Source organism: Myripristis murdjan, chromosome 15 (assembly GCF_902150065.1).
Source record: "Myripristis murdjan chromosome 15, fMyrMur1.1, whole genome shotgun sequence".
NCBI classification, from domain to species: Eukaryota; Metazoa; Chordata; class Actinopteri; order Holocentriformes; family Holocentridae; genus Myripristis; species Myripristis murdjan.
The window spans coordinates 9806391-9825471 of NC_043994.1; the positions used below are offsets into that span (position 1 = coordinate 9806391).

Here is a 19081-nt window from a genome sequence, read left to right on the forward strand (position 1 = left end):
AACTGGGAATGGACTGAACAGTAGAAACTGATTGTATCTAACAGTGGAGGAGGATGCTAGTGTGGAATGATCCATTACAATAGCGTTGAAAAGAGTATTTCAGATTAAAAACACAGTATTTCATTTCAAGCATACCTAAACACAACTGGCAACTGGCTGCGATCAAACATTTCAAACCTCTTTGAGGTAAAACCCTTGAGGCTGCGAAAAGATTTTCCCCTCAAACAATACAACCCCAAGTGACCCTATATACAAATCAAAACAGTAACTTCAGATCAAAATAAAACCACCTGTTTTTTTTTTTTTTTTCTTTTTTTTCAAACCGTGTTTTTGGCCCTTTTGTAGAGTATAAAAAATATATCAAACTTAGAAGAGATTACAGGCTGTCAATACCACAGGGACGGGTAAGACAAAAGATCACAAAAAACACAGACTGTGACAAAAAAAAAAAAAAAAAAAAAAAAGCAATAATAGGTTGCTTTTACTTGCACCATTTTGAGTCCCAGTTGGACTAAAATAAAAACGACTTAAACTTCCATCTATATTAGGCAATGTACCTAAATATTATGTTTCTGAGTTGCTGTTTGTAAATGCCACATCCCATCCACAAGAACCCAGATTAGCTGATACCCAGGTGATAAGAAACATAACGATAACATCTTGGATATTTGTGTGGTATATTTAAATTCTATGTCCTTGTTTAATACTCTTGTAGAATATTTAGTTTATTCATGTATCAAGGGATATTCATGATTGGGATATGAGGATGCACAGAAAGAATTTAAATGCTCTGTGCATGTAAACATACTCATTGCTGACAAAAAGAGAATGTAAATTGGAAGCTCTAGATATGAGATGAGAAATGGATTAAATACAAGAGGACATCATGAATCATAATTCAGTAATTCATTGGCCAACACGATTAGGTCACTCGTCATTCAAAACAAACTCTGATTGGCTGTCGCTTGAGTGAATTGTCATCTGATTAGGCGAAGATGAACATTAGGAAGCAGGAAGTGCCTCTGATTGTGATGCCATAGTTCAAGTGGAACTAAAGCTGACAGCATCTGGTGGCGAGTATTGTCTAAAGGATCTTCACAGGTAGAAAACAGGGGGGATGATGTCACTGTGAAAACAGATGCACTGTGATTGGACAAATGCGCTGGCATTGTGCCGATCTGCGCACATCTGTGGAGCAGTCAGTCTCCACTTCCTGCTGTGGAGTCACATCCCCGTGTTAATTCAAACATCTTTGAAGTCTTCTCAGCATTGGCATGGAGGAAGCAAAGGGTGAGATTTCATCAAAAAAAAAGAGACTGAGATCCAACAAAAACTCCTTGATTTCACTTGGCAGGGCTTCCCGGAATTTGTTAAATATCTTTTTTAGACTGAACAGACTGGGGAGGCTAGACAAACTCACTGAACTACGACGGATAACAAAAGTCAGTTGGTGTTACACTGGAAACAAGAGCATCCTGATTCTCCTTTCAGAAGCTAGAGAAGTCTTTGGAGACCATGTCTTCTGCTAGATCTAAGCTCCTCTTCCAAAAACAAATGTGGAAGAATCAAAACCAGTGTCATCTCTATGTGTGTGTGTGTGTGTGTGTGTGTGTGTGTTTGTGTGTTTAATAGGACCTGCTGCATGCTTGTTGGCAATGTGTACATGTATTTTTATGGCTGTTTTTGACCATTAATGTACAATGTGTGTGAATGTGTGTGTTTTGGCATCACATATGCTTATCTGCGGATGATCGCCATCAATACGGACCGTAGCGGTCTGAGCCATCCACTCCATAGAGCTCGGCCAGGGTCCTGAACCTTGGACCCCAGTCGTTCAGGAAGTCGTAATCCAAGTTTGATCCAGTAGAGGAACTTTCTAGAGAACTGAGACTCCCAGCTAAAGACTCGGGGCCCTCGTAGCCATAGATGTGGAGAGTATCGTACGGAAAGCCGTCTCTGTCGTGATCCGCCTCGTCTTTCTTCACCTCGATCATCACGGCCATGTCGCCCTTACATGCGGTGGGTTGAGCGTGGTGGTGGGGTTTCTGGACCATAGCGTACAGAGATGGGTGGGGGTGGTGCTCTGGGTGGCGAAGCATGGAGCCGTCATGGCGAGCCGAGGTGAGGATGGAGACGTCATAGCTAGAGGAGAGAGTGATAGGTCTTAGCTTACTTAGAGGTGGTTGAGGCGTCACCTAAGAATCCGGTCAAAGAGTTGATGTTGTGTTTAAAATGAAATTTTCCCTGATCGCACACTCTCATCTGCCCTACCTCCACCCACTGCCCAACTGCTGAATGATTAGATCATAGTCGTAGATAGTGTTCTCATCTCAATGTTGGACCTATGTATGTGATGTCTTCTTTGCATTGTCCCAATTTAGTCTGGATATACTTTTATACCTCTGTAATAAAACTCTGATGGAATGCTTGCATGGGATCTATGTGGCAAGATGCTTTTTCCAACGTTTAGCCAACTTTGATCTTAGACCTAGAACCTATGCCGATCTTATGCATGTGTGCTTCCAGGATTTTTTCTAAGGGTCATAAAAGTGTGGAGGACTCTTGGCCAATGAGCAAGCTGAAGACAATTTTAACTTGAATAAATTGGGAATTCGAAATGGACCAACTCTGTTCTGAGAGAAATTGCTACATTTTACATGTGATCGTCAGACACTAAAGACAACGTTGGGTACAACATATGTGGTGTTTGGGTGGAGTACCCCTTTAACCTCACGATTCATGGTCAGGGCCACTGAAAAAAAGGCGGGCAGGCATGTTTCAGCTACATACAGGCTGTGCAAATATGGGGTACGTATAAGAAAATGTAACATGATGAAGTCGTTCTGAAGGGCGACTTGATGACAGAATGATTCTGACGCTGATTCACATCAGATGGTCGGTTTCAGAAATTACAGAGAAAAAAGAGAGGCATGAGTAATGTTGAGGTTGTATTTAGAAAACGAGAGAAGCATGTCAAATAGAAAGCAGATCATTGCTATTCATCAGCATACCCATTGGTGTCCATCTCTCCTCCACCCTCCTCATCATATGTGACCAGCTGCTCATGGATCTCCCCGCTGTTCTTCATACTGGCCAGAGACTCCTTCTGGTAGCGCTTCCTCATCACTATCAGGATCACTATGACTGGAGAGATGATTGAATAAATGACATTAATTACTGCTCTGATTGCAGTTACAAAGGCCAGTTTCTGTCTGATCTCTTTATTGTGGTCAATATTGAAATTGTAGCAGTAAGAGTGCATGATTGAGGGGAAATGGCTTTTCTGTGCTATGCTGACACATTGGTGCGGTCCACCATAGTGTGGGAGGAGGTGTTAAATGTGTAAAGCTTCATTAACACTTTGATTTGATTGGCTATCACCTTGGTAGGATGACACAGCTGCAATGTGGATCTGTCACAGTATTCACAGCTGCAGTCAGTTTATAAATACGGGAAAATTACTGGGGTGTAGACTTTGTTCTCTGTTATCCTTTTTCTACCCCTACTGTTTTTCAGCTAAGAGGTGACTCTAAGTTTTCTGGACGCAGAAACTCTCACTAAAAGCAGCAAGCTGATACATGTTTGCTGAAAGTTGTAGGAAATGTAGGAGATGTTGCACTGACTGAAACAGAAGCAGACGAAGCTGAAGGAAAGTGGGTACAACAAAACAGTAAATTACAACACTTCAACAGAAAATAACTCTGCAAATCACAGATTAATGATGTAGAGTGCTGTTAAAACTAAGACGTTTCCTTTAATTGCTTAAGGTATCTTTGCTTAAGGTGGTGCTAAATGTGGAAAAATACTCGCATGATACACACCCACCCCCAATCCAAATTATGTATTGATGATGAAGCAAAATAAAAATGATTTTCCCATATATCAATATATATGTAATATATAGGTCACTGTCACTGTCAGAAGAGTGTAAAAAAAAGTAAGAGCTAATACTGTAACTTCTGTGCTTTGTGCTAAACCAGACAGAAAGTCCAGCCACCTGTCCTGCTGGACTAGCTCCTCTGAATTTGGAAAAAAGGAAGTCAACGATAAAAAAGAAAGGAGAGAAAATGAGGACAGAAAAAAAACAGAAGTAGAGTGGGGACAGGAAACAAGTGAGAAAAAATAGAGCAGGAACAAGGGAACGAGACTGGAAAACAGGACAAGAATGAAGGGAGCAAATGAGGAGGGGATGGTTTGAGGTGTCTGAGATGTTCGCCCCGAGCCTGAAAGCCTCATATGAACCAACTCTGCCACAGACAAAGACACACACAGTCTGTACAGAAAGAGGAGGAAGAAAAGGGGAAATGAGTGAGAAAACAAGAGGGAGGTGGAGGGGTTAAAGGGAAGGAAAGTTTGACCTGACAAAGGAATAACAAAACTGAGGGAAGGAAAAGGGGAGATGAAGGTTGAGAAGGATGGGGAGAGAGGAAAGCCAGAAGAAACCAACATCCTAAATACAATCTCCTGTTTCAGTTTTGTTCCTCGTCTCATTTACATCTCCTCGACATAGAAGAGTTTTATTCAAAATCAATGTTAGGTTTGATTCTCTTGCTGCTGAAATTTTACTCCTGAGAATCAACCCTTGGATTGCCTAACACTGGTATATCGTGCCTCTAACTTGGCTCTTTCATGTTTTTTGAAAAATCTCAGCGGATCTTGGCTTCAAACACGCCTTGCCCTCCTCATGTGCATCTCTTTACTGCTCTAGGTTAGGAGAAAGAATTCACATATCAATACAATGTGGAGGTATGCTATATTCCTCCAGAGATTAAGAAAATCTGATGGCAAGTAACAGATCTTGCCTGTGGGGAAGAAAAGAATGGAAGGTCAAAGAGTTAAAAAAGAGCAAAATCCTGAAAAACAAGTAAGAGAATGGTTAGACGGAAATATGGGTTCAAGGAAACAGTCAAAGGAGACATTTTGACACCTAAGGACGCACAAAATGGTGACCTTTAGACCTCGTATGAATGTAATATCACTGAGAGGGAGAGAAAGAGGACAGCCGACGGGATAGAAACGATCTACATAAAGTATTCCCTTTCTCACATGTTCTCTATTTGAGGCACAAGGGAGGAATGAAGAAACGAGATGAGAAAAAAGGAACACAAGGAGGAACAAATGAAGACAGAAGGCGACAATTACGGAAAAGAAGGCAGGGAGGGAGGGGAGGGACGGGCGAGGAAGAAATGGAGCACAAGAGCGAAGGAGGGGAGAGCCAAAGTGAAAAGGAGAGATGAGGGAAGAAGGAGGAAAGGAAAGGAAAGGATACGTTTGACAGTTTCTGAGACATTAGATTAGGCCCGGAGCCCTGGTCCCGATATGAACCTCTTTCTCTCTCAGTGGACGGGCAGCATTAGCCATGCCTTTTAGTTGGGGGCGAGCGGGACTAATTTAAGTTTGCATGGGAAACCAACAGATTAATCTTTTACAACACATGCTCTGCAGTTTAATAAGCTCTGGAGATAGCAGACTTAGAGGGGTAAAAAAAAAAAAAAAAAGAGAGAGAGAGAGAGAGAGAAAAAGTCCTTTCTTTGTGGAAAAACGACTGAGAAAAATGTCTTTCCGTGTGTCAAACCCGACTTCTGTGAGAAAATGCGTCTGTGAATGGGGAGTGCGGTAAATTGCTTTGGGCCCTGGCAGATAATGACAAGTGCGTTAAATAGTTAATCTGGCCTGTGTTGGGGGTGTTTGATAAAGAGAAAGAGAGACAGAAAGGGAAAGAGAGGAAGGCAGAGAGATGAAGAGAGTGAGAGGGAGGGAGGGGAGGGCCCAAAGGGAAAGAGAGAGAGGGAGAGCGATGAAGAGAAAAACAGTGGAACAGAGAGAGAGAGAGAGGGAGAAACGGAGAGAGAAGGAGCGATAGGGAGAGAGGGAGTGTATTAATAGTTAATAGGTTGAGTGTTTGGTGGTGCTTGATAAGCAGACAGCACCTAAAGAGCTGATAAACTCTCCTCATTACGACTGCTATTCTTCTGCTGCTTTTCCCACAATTCTCTTCTTCAGCTTCTGCCCCTTTTTCTTTACCCTCTTTCTGTCTCTCTGTCAGTCAGTCTGTCTCAATATAACTTATTTCTCTGTCGCACTCTCCCCTTACTTTCTTCCCTTACTTTATTCCAGTGTCTGTCTGCCCTCCCTACATTTCCAAAGCCAGATATGATTTTTTCTCCGTATCTGTCAAGCCGCCTCCGTCCCTCTTTATCTCAACTTCTTGTTCTCCTTTTCCTTTCTTTTTTCCCTCACTGTTTCTCATCCCCGATCCCTCTTGTTTGGCCAACTATCTCCGGCATGCCGCTCACCCAACATGACAAGTGTCTTTTTTTTTTTCCTTTTTCCCCCTGAAAAAGGAACAGGGTGAAGGTATCAAAGAGAATATTGAGCTCACAACCGCAGGCATTATTTACACATCCGCCGCTGCATTATTCATAAAACCAACAATACCAGGAGAAAAAGTTCCCCGCAAAACACAAATTTAGTTTTTTGGAAAGCAAAGGCGAGTGAGTGTGTTTGCACATCTGCATCAGTCAGGGCTGGCATTTTGCATCTATCATTGATGCCACCTTGCATTCTTCTCAAAGCATAAAAGCTACATGGGTTTAACTAAGAACTACAGGCGCATCACCGTCTTTTATCCTCTCTGCTGTCCTCAGCTCTTTTTTTTTTTTGTCTATCTATCCATCTGCCTGGTGTATTTATGGCTGAATTCGCTTCATATGCACAGAGATATCACTTTGGGTATCGTACACAAAGGGATCCTGAGCTGTTCTCTGTCTGTGTGCCAGTCTTTCCACTCGGGATGAACTTACCCAGGATCGTCAGTATACACAGCAGTATGGCTATCAGGGCGTGAACGCTGACGCCCATCCTCCGAGCGGCTGCTTTGCACTGAGTGTGAACACGCCTGGCATCGCACCGGCACACCTACAGCAGACAACACATCAGCCAGTCAATCCATCAATCAAACAATCTGCAGTCTGTCTCTGTCCATATAGTGCATTTCATATGTGGGGAAAATCAATAAGCTTAACAAACATTCTTGTGTAGGCTGTTGTAGACCTACAGTGATGCCACAAGCTTCAAGTTGGAGCATCAAATGAAAATGACTATAATGATTTCTCATGTTCGAGTGTAAAGAAATGCCAATGGCTGCACATTTTGAAGAGAATCTGGCAGAACTGTTTCACGCCATCTTATTTTCAAGACTCCTTTTGATAGCTATGCAGCATCAGTAACCATTTTAAAATATCCCGATCCAACATAACATAGACTTGACCTCAGACGTGACCTATGGGAGTTAATCTGCATGTGTGAGTATTATGTAAGCAAACAGCTTGTGTAGGTCAAGCACTTGTGTTTGCGTAAGTTGTCCTTGTGTAGCCTGTGTAACAGGCCTAAGTGTGCTGTAGTTGGTCAATAAATAAATAAATAAATCTTTGTTAAGTTGCAAATAACAGCACAACTGCTGTTGTTTGTATTATATAGTGTGAGGTACTGGATTATGTATCGTCTCATATTGTATCATATTGCATCATATTTTGTTATATCTATTGGTGGGGCAATAAATCAATAATGCAATAGATTGTGATATTTCCTCGTCATACATTGTTGATACACTTGTGCTACATAGCGATATTTAAGGTTTCAGCTGTACTGATTAAAACACTGAGAAACATGACTGATACCTGCTCACTGAAAAATTATTTTGCCTTTTCAGGGTATTTTTTTTCTTCTTCAGTTAAGGTTACAAATATTGTGATCTATCACAGCTGATTATCTTACAGTATATCTCATATCACCAAATGACCTGCATCGTGATAGCATCATCATCATGAGTAAAATATCGTGACAGTATCATATCACCAGTGATTTCTAACTGCAATTGTATCGTATTGTGATATTTCATATTGTATTGTGCATGTATCGCAACATATCATATCATAGCACGTAATTTATACTCATCTTTGTGCAACTTTTACAATACAAATATTGTCTTAAAAAAAAAAAAAAAAACAGTACACTAATAAAACAGTAGACTAATATAACACACACACACACACACACATGCACACAGACCTTGATGTGCAGGGTGGCTCGGTTGATCAAGGGGGGTCGTCCTCCATCATTGATGCCCACATCCAGGGTGTAATCTCGGGGGTCATCGAGGCTGAATGCTCCTTGTTTCACCCTGATATCTGCCGTGTTGTCTGGAGAGAGGAAGAAGATATAATATTCACACTGAGTGTACAAAATATTACAACCACCTCCCCAAATACTGATCTGCTCCCCCTTTCATCTAAATCCATGTCTAACTTGTCTCAAAAAATCCTTCTTTAACCCCCCTGTTCCCCTTCACCTCCACCTCAACGTCATGACTGAAGTGGATTTAACGTCTGAATCCGATGAGCGGGTTGTAACTCTCATGTGGATTTCCACCTGGATGGATACAGATAGACTTGCTCAGTCTATTTTATTGAAAGGGAGACTGTAATATTTTGCTCACACAGTACAATGAAATAATAGAACAGAACAGAACAGCAGAGCACAATGTCTCCACTATAGCCCGGGCCCAACAATGGTGTCATTAGTCAAATCTCCAGCAGGCAGAAGTTTCCTGCTGAGACGATGGGAAGAGCTTTTCTGCACAATATCCCTCTGGCTGAGGAATTCACTGAACACAATGGCAGGAAAGGCCCTTTTACCTATTGAAACATACCTAGAAATACCCCTCAAACAAAAAGGCACATGGGTCTGTTTTTAAGAGCAAGGCTGAAGCTAAAACAAACTGGGACGAGCTGGTGTGAACGCTTTACACTGGATTGATATTGATCTATCGATAAAATCAACCTTAAACCCTCGTATATGTAAATGCACAGTCACAGCCAGCATTTACTTGACTCAGATGTAAAATAAAGTGAAGATTCATTATGATTCATTTCCATTCATACTTAAGTGTGACTCAGTGTCAGTTACTTCCTTATAAATTGGATATGGCATGTAAAAGGAAATGGACAAGGACAAATTTAAATGTAGGCTATAATACAAAATCATGGCCTCTGGAAACTTTTGCATTTCCTGGACAAGAGTTTGCACTTTAGCGGACGAGAGTTTCTGCAGGAAGCTGAGGTCTCACCCTCACTTCCTGGTTTGTCTTTGTTCCATTAGCTACTGTGTGTTTTCCCGTCAGACGTATTTTTTTGTCCTTCAGAAATACTCTGTTGTATGTTCTGTTCATATTAGAAGCTCAATGAGTATCGCTGATGGGAGCGTATCCATGTTCCCAAGGTCCTCTGTTCCCTTGTGTTCAGGTAACACACATTCACCTTAACACTAATCCCCCGAATACAGAGCTGGGGAACATTTTCTCAGGTTCCAGTTATGTGCTATATAGAACTGGGGAACATGGGAATGACTCCATCCATGACTGTGCTAAAAGTTAACTGAGTGTCTTGGACTTGTGGGAAATGGTGTTAATTAAAACTCACTAAAATGAACAATATCTCTTTGATTCTTTTTTTAACTGGCCATTTCTGTGTAAACTGTACAGTGAACTGTGTGACACCCTGTTCGGTACAGTTATACTTTCAGTGCTAGTTGATTATTAATTTGTCTAATTCAGACTATTGAATTGAATGTTATTTTCTTACTTCTGGACCAAAAAGGCCAAAGCGCCTTTTTTAACTGTTTCTGGCTGGAATAGCACCTGTAGTTTTTTCCGTGCTTCGGTATTATCTCCTTAAAGGAATACGCCAATGTTTTGGGCAAAATACCTTTTTTCTGACTTACCCAGAGTGAGACAAGTAACGCTTTTCCACTTGTACCTACTCGGCTCGACTCGGCTCAACTCTACTCTGTTGTAAGGTTGTACTCAGCCTCATGTGACATAAACGCCGTGCAGGTCACTGATTGGACGGGGAGTGACAACACATGAGAGCGACTCTTTCACGACAACCAAACCCGGCATTTAAAAAAAAAAAAAAAAAAAAAAAAAAAAAAAAACACAACAGCGACCGTTCGCATTGATCATCGCTGAAGTTGGCAAAGTCGGAAAATGGCAAGTAAACCGGTACCATGGTCAAATGAAGAGGTGGAGACTTTTCTGTGCTTGGTGACGGCCCAAAGAATCCAGAGGGAGCTGGACGGTGCGGCGCGTTGCTATGACGACTCCACCCACAGCGAGGTGCTACTCAATTGTAATGGAAAACCACCGAAACCGTGTTGAGGCGAGTAGAGTCGAGCCGAGTAGATACTAGTGGAAAAGCACCAAATTTGTCCAGTGTGTCGGTTCCTATGGGTAGCATTTCTTGTTAGCTTAGCATAAAGACTTGAAGTCTATGGGAGTCGTTAGCCTAGCTCCATCAAAATGTAAAAATAAAGTATGGATCTTCCCATAAACGTCCTCAATAGTTACAGTTCCACCATCTAACTTCCCCTAAAATGACTCATTTTTTTAAACAGACTAATACAATTGTGTTGCTGCAAGTTTTTTTTTTTTTTTTTTTTCAATTTGACGGGGCTAGGCTAATGACTCCCATAGACATCAAGTCTTTATGCTAAGCTAACACGAAACGGTAACCACACTGAACCACTGGATGTACAGAGGTGAAAATGGTATCGAACATCTTGTCCCAGTCTGGCTCAGTCACTAAAATGGTATTTTGGCCAAAACGTCGGGACTAGTCCTTTAAAGCAACCTGAGTGTGACACAAGTTCAACAGGCCTCCAATGTATTGCTCGTGAGACGACAAAGAATCAGTGAAGGTGTGTGTGAGAGGACACTGGTTCAGATGAGACCTCACTGAACTGAATAAAAGATGAGAGAGCTTCATCTCCTCTGGTATAAGCTCTTTTTTGTTTTCCCATCGTCTCATTCCTTCTCTCTCTCCTCTCCATTTCCACCGTCATGTTCCCTGCTCTCTGTTTGTCTGTATTTCTATAATCTGTCTCACCCCTTTTCGTCTCTCTCTCTCCATTGTTTCTGGGTGTGTGTAGCAAGTTTCTCTCTCTCTTTTGTCTTTCTCACTCCTACCTTCACCCTGTCTGTCTGTCTGTCTGGTGTTAATGCAGTGAGGTTTCTGAGCTTCGTGTAGCTGCCTGGTCTGAACACAGAAACATGTCATTTCACCATGCAGCTACACTGAGCGTCAGAGTGTGTGTGTGTGTGTGTGTGTGTGTGTGTGTGTGCGAGTGTGTGAGTGTGTGCATGCACAAGACAAAGAGAAAAAGACGGCACGCAACAAACTGCTCTCCCAGGATACAGCACCGCTGCCATCATCAACGCCACTCTCACCCGATTTTGTGTTTCTGGATTCATAATGCAAGCCTGCTTGTTTTCTCTTTTTTTCCCTTTTTTTGTCAAGTTTTAAAGAGCTTGTAGTCAATAAATATTTTAGAAGCCTTCCTGCCACTTTGCAGCTCTCGCTGTACGTGTGTCAACGTTTGTGTGTGTGTGTGTGTGTGTGTGAGTGTGTGTACAGTGTGCGCGAGTGTGTTAAGAGTCGTGAAGGGCTGTCAAATGATTTTGAGGGCCAGAGTCCTGAGCCACAGGGGAGAACAGTGGCTCCAGACTGACAAGCAGCACTTAGTCAACCAGCCATCCGCCCCCTCACTCTGCCTCCTCGTCTCTCACACCACCAAAATGAAAATCAAAATCACATCGTGCATTGATAAACCAGAGGCAGACGCGGAGTGAGAACCGTGTGGAATCAAATCATCAGAATAATGCGTGTTTAGCAACTCTTGGCCTATAAAAAGGAAGGCTTGGCGCAGCACAATTTTGCAAGATACAGACAGGAGACGCAGCCTAAGATCCAAGACACAGAAATTAACTGTGGCAGAAGTTGACATTTTGGTTACAGAGGTTGCCGCCAAGAGGAGTGTTTCATTTGGCAGCCTTACACGTGAGATTAAAGGCTGTCGGAGAAGCAAAATTTGGAAAGCAGTTGCGTTATCTGTCAGCAGTGTTTCAGCTGAGAATGGGGCACTCCAGGTGGTTTGTCTCTAAAATTAAAAGTGCGCAGTTCTACAAAGAAGCACATTTCCTATCCCAGCCATGCCGCGTTAATCTCCAGGTCAGAGAGAAATGCTCTGATGTTAAACTTGACACCAAAACAGCCGTGGCAGCCCCTTAATCCCAGTCATTTCAGCAGTTTTCCATGTGAAATGTAAATATATAGATCTTTAAAATGAGCATACACCTTTTAGAGACCGGCTATGCGGTTGATCTTAAGGCTATAACAAAAATTGCTATGATTAATACCATTTTTTCGACGTGCATGCGCGTATTCCCAATTTAAAATCATATTGATGAATGAGGGCCCGAGTCTCGCCTCTGCTCTCACCTCCTCTCTTTTCCTCCCAATCTCTCCTTTCTCTTTTCTCTCATTTTCATCTTTCCTCCCTCACTCCTCCGCTTTCCCTCCATCCTTTTCTCCCTCTCTCCTTCCCCTTTCACCTCCTCTCCTCCTTGTATAAAACGCCGCCCCTCTTTAGTATCACCGCTCTCCCTGCTGTCTCTCCACTTTAATCCTTGTTTCTTCCTCTTGCCTCCTTTTATGTTTTTCCACCACCTCTGCCTCATCTGTCTTCATTTCGCTCTCCCCCCCCATCCCTCTATTCTCTTCCTCCATCCTTTCAACATGTCAGCCCCTCCAGGCACGAGTAGAGTGGAACTTGGGGAGACAAGTTCATTTTCGTTTAGCTCTCCTCTACTATGTTTCTGTTTCAAGTTAAACTTAAATTAGACAGAAACACTTTACCTAAATCTTTCATCTATTGAGTACCTAAGGCTTTCATCTATTGAGTCTTTTAATATTTGACTAGAACAGTTGGTAACACTTTTTCCTGAGGCTTTCATCTACTATAAGGCTATTTGTAATGATCATATAATTGTTTTACTTGTGCCATTTAGTGCCCGTAGTGGATTAAACCAAATGCTTCCTTGGAGGGGTAGAAAATGGCTGCTAATTATACAATGCATAATAATCCATATAGTTGTATGCCTTAGTTAACGTATTGCTAAATGTTATTTTTTGGACTGCCCGCAAGCCATTAGGGTGCTATACAGAAAAACAAAGCTGATTTATTATGTGCATAATCTCATGCATATTCCAAAACAGAGAGTGGGAGTTACTGAGAGTTAATGAGTCTGAAATCGTCCTCTTGGCAAAGTTCCCTGTGGACACTTGTTCCATGCAATGTTTTAATACATGATTTAGACGAAAAAAAAAAACGCCCCAAAGAAGCATTGTGGGTGATATGTTCCTTTGACATTCCTGGCTGTGATGAGTTTAGAATATAGAGAGAGTCGTCTCAGTCTGCAGCGCTCTTCACTCTTCAGTGTCGGCTTCATCTCATTATTTTCAATATTTGCTGTTGTACATTCCAGACAGCGCTTACCGTCCCAGACAGGCAGCCTAAATCCCCAGACTGCCTAGCTGGGAAAACCAAAGCATGTTTTCAGAATATGAAAATATTTAAACTTTTAGCAAAAGAGCGCTGCGCTTCAAATGGGCTTTTCAGCTGTTGCATAGCAACAAGTGCCAGGACCAGCGCTTCCCCCGAGCACCGTTTAGAGCTACAAGCTAGAAAAGAAAGAGAAATGATGTGCTCGGTGCACAAAGAGACTTACTCCTGTTATCTATGAGTGAGAAGTTGGCGTTCTGTTTGGTCAGGTAGAAGCTGAAGAAAGGCAGCTGGTCGTCTTTATCCGTGGCACTCACCGTGCCGATCACCTGGGGAGAGCAAGACAAACTGAGGATAAGTGGTCTCAGTGAAAGGAGCACAAGATTATGTTCCTTCATCACAAACTTAACTAATGGTTAAGTTTAGACAAATAAAGCAACTTTTGTCAGGGTTTGGATAAAAACTGGAATAATTTGGTGAAGGTTAGAGCTAAGACTTTGGTTATGCCCAATGAAAAAGAAGTACACTAAAATTGTACTTATATGTGCACAGTAAGTGTGCTATTTTGGAAGAACGTTAAATATATAAAGTGCTCTTCAAATGGTGCTTAAACTCAGCTTCAATCTAATGTAAAGTAAGTTTAGCATGCTTGGCTTTATGTTGTATGGTAATTACACTTTGAATATTTGTTGAGTTACGTACTGTATTTTTGGTAGATTTTCAGTATAAGTGCTTACAATTAAAACATAAAGATGATAAAAACATGATAATTGTACTCTCTGGTAGCAACTACGATATGTAAAATATATTCCTTTTGATCATCAAAAATTTTAAGAAATTTTCTCTTGGCTTCTGTCAACATTGTTAGCAATGCCACTTCCTATCGTGTGTGATACTAATGGCATCAAACTCTCTACAGACATTTTTGCCTATACAATTGTTCTCAGGAAGCACAATGGTTGGTACACGTTGATGGAGGGGCTTCATAGTGTACAATTTTTGTCATTTTGCCAGCAATGGGTCTGAGTTTGAACAACATGTGTGTTGGGGTGGATAAATCCCACAAGGTCAGGGGTGTTGATATTATGTCTTACCGTTCCAGCCATGTCGTTCTCACAGACGTAGATCTCATCCGCAGCCAGCTCTGGCTTATTGTCATTTATGTCCTGAAGTACAATTTTAACTTTGACATACGCCTGCAAACCTAAACAGGAGGGGAGAAAACAACAAAGTGACCAGGAGCTACAGGTTCACACTCACTGTGTGTTTGGTTTTTCTAACGGCGTCACTGATTCAAACGCGGGGACCATAGGTAATACTTTCATTTTCATTTCCAGGTAAAGCATTCTTTTGACCTTTGGCCTTAATTGCACATACCTCTCATACTGCTTTGCTATAATTATGATCCTATCAACATCGCATGTGTAAAAGTGTGTGTAGAGAATATAAAGACACCGATTAGATATTAGAAGATGTTTGTGTGTGGCATACCGCTTGGCTCCTCCTGTGCCTTGACTTGAAACATGTATGTCGCCTCCAGCTCTCTGTCCAGCTTCCTGAGAGTGGACAGCTGGCCAGTGACTGGGTTGATAGCAATAGGACAGTCCTTGTCCTCGATGGAATACCTAGAGAAAGAAGTAGAGAGAGTCTGAATTGACATACATATTGACACCCAAGCAGAGTGTACAGGTCATACAACCGTTAGAAGTAATTGTAGTTTGGTACCAAAAACACAGCATCCTACCGTATGCTCTTGTTGGCTCTGTCAGGATCTTTGGCTGTGACCATGCCTATGTTGTTTACCATCATTTCCTCCATCACATTGAAACTGTAGATGGGCTTGGAGAAGACCGGGGGCTCGTCCACATCAATCACCCTGATGTTTACCTGTCAGTTTCAGTCATTTAAAACAATTGAACAGGCTTTTCATGTCAAATTTGCACATATTTTCACTATAATCCACTCCACTCTGTGGTGTTCAGGAGCCTCAACTGTATTGTGCACTGAGAATGGCACCACCAGTTTCAAAATTACACGTTCCTCCAAGCTCAGGCATTCAAACAAGCAAACTTTCAACAGCAAGTTTTCTTCTCGAGGCTTGAATTTGAATTTTAGACATGAACGAGTCTCTCAAATCATTGATTTTTAAGGAAAGAATTACAGCAACATCTGTTTCATTACCACTGACAAAGACACATCCTGTAGTATGCCTCAGCCTTGATCTCTCCAATACTCAGCTGAAGTTCATTTTGACTCAAAACTTTGACTGTTTGAGACACTCGTACCTGTCTTTTCTTAAGATGGAATAGTTTCCACAAAGCTACATGGAGTGATGGCATCCCTGCAGAAAGCCTTTAAGACGTCGGATGCGGCACGTACCTGAGCTTTGGTGAGAGCAGTGTCCGCGTTGTCAGCGAGAAACTGCAGCTTCTCGTGCACGTGGACGGTGAAACTGTAGCTGCTCCTTGTCTCATAGTCCAAGGGCTGGGCGAAACACAGAGATACAAAAGGGCCTTTCAGCGACAACACGTCAAACCGCAGCATCTCACAAGATTAGAATGAACACTATATGAGTTCTTCTAAACAGCAGTGGCTGTGTTTACATGTTTACATGTAAAGAGTTCTGTTCCTATTGACAAGGGCCATAATAAAAGTTTTTTAAGCAGCTATCTGACTGACCTCATAAACTATGTATACTGGTGCACAGTTCATTAAGTATGCACACAGAACAGTTCATTAACTATGAACACAGATTGAGAGCATTCAGGTTTTGGTGACAATAGCTCAGCTTGTAAGTGGACCACATCCCTGAAATGGTTTGATTCTGCGGAGAAAAAGGCATTAAGGCAATTTCCACCATAAAGACTCTCGTAACTTTACATGATGAGTCCCCTTTTTCAACAGTGTGGTGAGATTGAAAAATATGACTCTTTAATCTAAGTAATGTGTAAGAGTCACTTTCTACCTGACATTAACATGCATCACTGCCTCCAGGGGTTACGTGGATGATCCCATCTTCAATGCATCTCGAGTGCATTTACACCTCAATGTTATGAATTTTAAACCGGGTTAAAATGCCTGGCTCACTCCAGTATTAAATGGATTACTTTGGCACACAAACAGTTTACGTCTTTCACGTTTCGTTTTTGCCATCTGTGCAAACTCTGACTCACGCAGCGTTCGGGGATACATTTTCATGTCAACAAAAACATGGTAGCAAGCGGTACTTAGTGTTGCTGCTGCTACCGGGATTATCATTTCTTTCCCCTGTATTAGAGGCAACCTGCTGCTCAGTCAAATACTTTTTGCTGGCGGACTGCTTTATCTGTGGGTGGGACACCACAGGTAGACAGGAATATTCCGTTAACTGGTTTATTCATGGCAACAGGGAGACTCAGTCGCAGGGTATCAAAGGCATGTGTAAACAGCTTAACAAAAATAAGACCTTAACCGGAGTGTTGCCGATAGCCGGCTTACACTGTGCATGTAAACATAGCCAATGAGAAAGATGAGAAGGACTGCGGAGTAGAGGGGAGACATGAGAGAGAAGATGCAACAAGATGTGGTGCGATTTGATCCCAGGCCAGCATGGGTACATGAGGTTCCACAGCTCATTTCATTAGTTACACGTTTCTGTGGTTTCAGCTCTCTGATGTCCTAAATACTTTATCCGAGGAGCACAATTCAGAGAAGTAAATCAGAGGCCCTGCAGGAGTTCTTGCAGGCCTAAATATCTCTCTTAACCATGAAGGGGATTCTCCGTTGGTTGGCCAGTAGATGTTTAGGACCCCATGTTGGACTCCTGGATTGCAATAACAACCGTATGCAACATGTAATTGTTAACTTCGCAATTTTTTGATCTTCTGTTGTAACTGGTGGCTGTCATGTGTTGAAAATGTAATCAAGGGACAGAGCAAAGTGTTTGAAAATGCATTGTTACTAAAAATACTCATGAGCTCTCTAGGGTCACGGAGATATTGTCAGAGTGCTTTGTGTCTGATCTATGCACTCCTTACTCTTGTTTGTAATGTTGATGATCCAGGAATTTAAGCTTATTCTACCACTGCACTCACTGTAAGCCGCTCTGGATAAGAGCATCACTGAAATGCCTAAAATGCACAATGCATATCTAACCTTGTAACTGTTTGAGCAGAGCTTCCTGGCCATATTGGAGCTTGAACAACACAGACTAAATTCGCCTTAGAAACTGTAAGCTTGAATCTGTCACCGACTACTGCCACATTCATGTCATGTTGGATTTACTCCTAAGATGACCTGCCGACTAGGAAAAAATGTTCACTGCACCGTCTTAGTGATGATTACAGGCAGAACACATGGGAATTTCTCATGGGCTCTGATATCTACCACTTGGTGTCAAGAACTGCTGAAGTGTGTCAACACCTGCAGCAAAAAAGGCAGCAAATCCACCAACGTCAGCAGTCCAAGGTAATAAAAATCAAAATTAGCAGCTCTATTCACACTAATGCAATGACACACTCAAACGCAACATCTGCTAATGGTGGTTGATTTTCACTTCTTAAATAAAAGATTGAATCCCTCCGAGCTGTGGCAACAAGGCGCCATGCTGTTGTTCTGCTTCTTCCAAAATGATGTGAGTGCGGCGCTAGCCTCCTACTTGTTTGAGCATCAGGTTGCCGTCCTTGGTGGGACTGCGCTCCACATCAAACATGTTGTTAAACGGCGAGGCGATGGTGAAGCTGGGGTCTTTGTTCTGGATCTCATCTCTGTCCTCCAGCTCCAGACTGCCTATCTTCTCATTCAGCTTGTGGTCTTCTGGGACCTGCAGTTCATACGTCTCTGTGGACAGAAAACACACACCAGGCGTGAGCGTGTGTGCACAAATACCACGGGATAAAATGTTCAGCTACCACAGCGGATTTCACAAGATGGATATTCTACATCATGTGAGCATGTTACATGTCCAGCATCAGTGATGGTGATGGTTTAAGAAGTAGAAGGCCCAATTCTGCTTCATTGGGCAGAAAGTACGCCCTGAATGTTTCAGGAGTGATTTCATCCTCAAGTATTAACGAAGTCTTAACTTGTTTTAAATAATTCACTCAGATATCCCATTGTAGTTAAGAGAAACAGCAAATGTCTTCACAAACATGATGGAGATGACACATGAAAGATAAAATTCTCGATTTTCAAATCACTTCTGTAGAAATCACATTGAATATGCAGTGCACACGGATGCAGCAGCTCATTATTTTAGATTTGTGTATTTATTTTAGATGTGTGCTTGTTGTTTGCCTAATTGTCTTATTAATTGCACTCCTAATTTTGTTGTATTTGTACAGTGATAATAAAGGTGTTCTATTCTATTCTATTCTATGATTGCTTGTCTCACAGCCCAGGGCCAAGGCAGGGCAAGTGGACGACACTTAAGTCATGCATGTCTAAATATTAAAGCGGTAATTCTTGAAATCCTATTTGCTTGGATTTTCTGTTGATGGAGTTTGTGTGTCTGGTGCTCTTTTCTTTGTTTGTTCAGTCATGGTGGCTATCACTGCTCATGCTAATTAACCACTTTGTCTTCTGTTTACTCCAAACAAACCACCTAAAGCTGCTGCTTCAAAATGCAAAACGCATAATGCAAAGTGCACCAGGGGATTTGTCCTGGGAAACATACTTGGTATACTTGGTATATAAAACAGCAAAT

General features: G+C 42.0%; 1 protein-coding gene across 1 annotated transcript in view; it reads right to left on the reverse strand.

Moving 5' to 3' along the window:
* Window positions 1-327: 327 nt before the first annotated feature.
* The window catches only part of cdh5 (cadherin 5), a 33404-nt gene continuing 14650 nt past the window's right edge, over window positions 328-19081 (reverse strand). Inside the window, exons 6-15 of the mRNA XM_030070842.1 lie at window positions 18035-18216; window positions 15778-15882; window positions 15143-15285; window positions 14890-15023; window positions 14493-14602; window positions 13625-13727; window positions 8071-8201; window positions 6804-6918; window positions 3012-3144; window positions 328-2142 (exon numbers count right to left, since the gene is read on the reverse strand). Of these exons, the coding sequence (XP_029926702.1) occupies window positions 1758-2142; window positions 3012-3144; window positions 6804-6918; window positions 8071-8201; window positions 13625-13727; window positions 14493-14602; window positions 14890-15023; window positions 15143-15285; window positions 15778-15882; window positions 18035-18216 (1541 nt within the window). The 3' untranslated portion in view covers window positions 328-1757. The remainder of the gene's footprint in view (window positions 2143-3011; window positions 3145-6803; window positions 6919-8070; window positions 8202-13624; window positions 13728-14492; window positions 14603-14889; window positions 15024-15142; window positions 15286-15777; window positions 15883-18034; window positions 18217-19081) is intronic.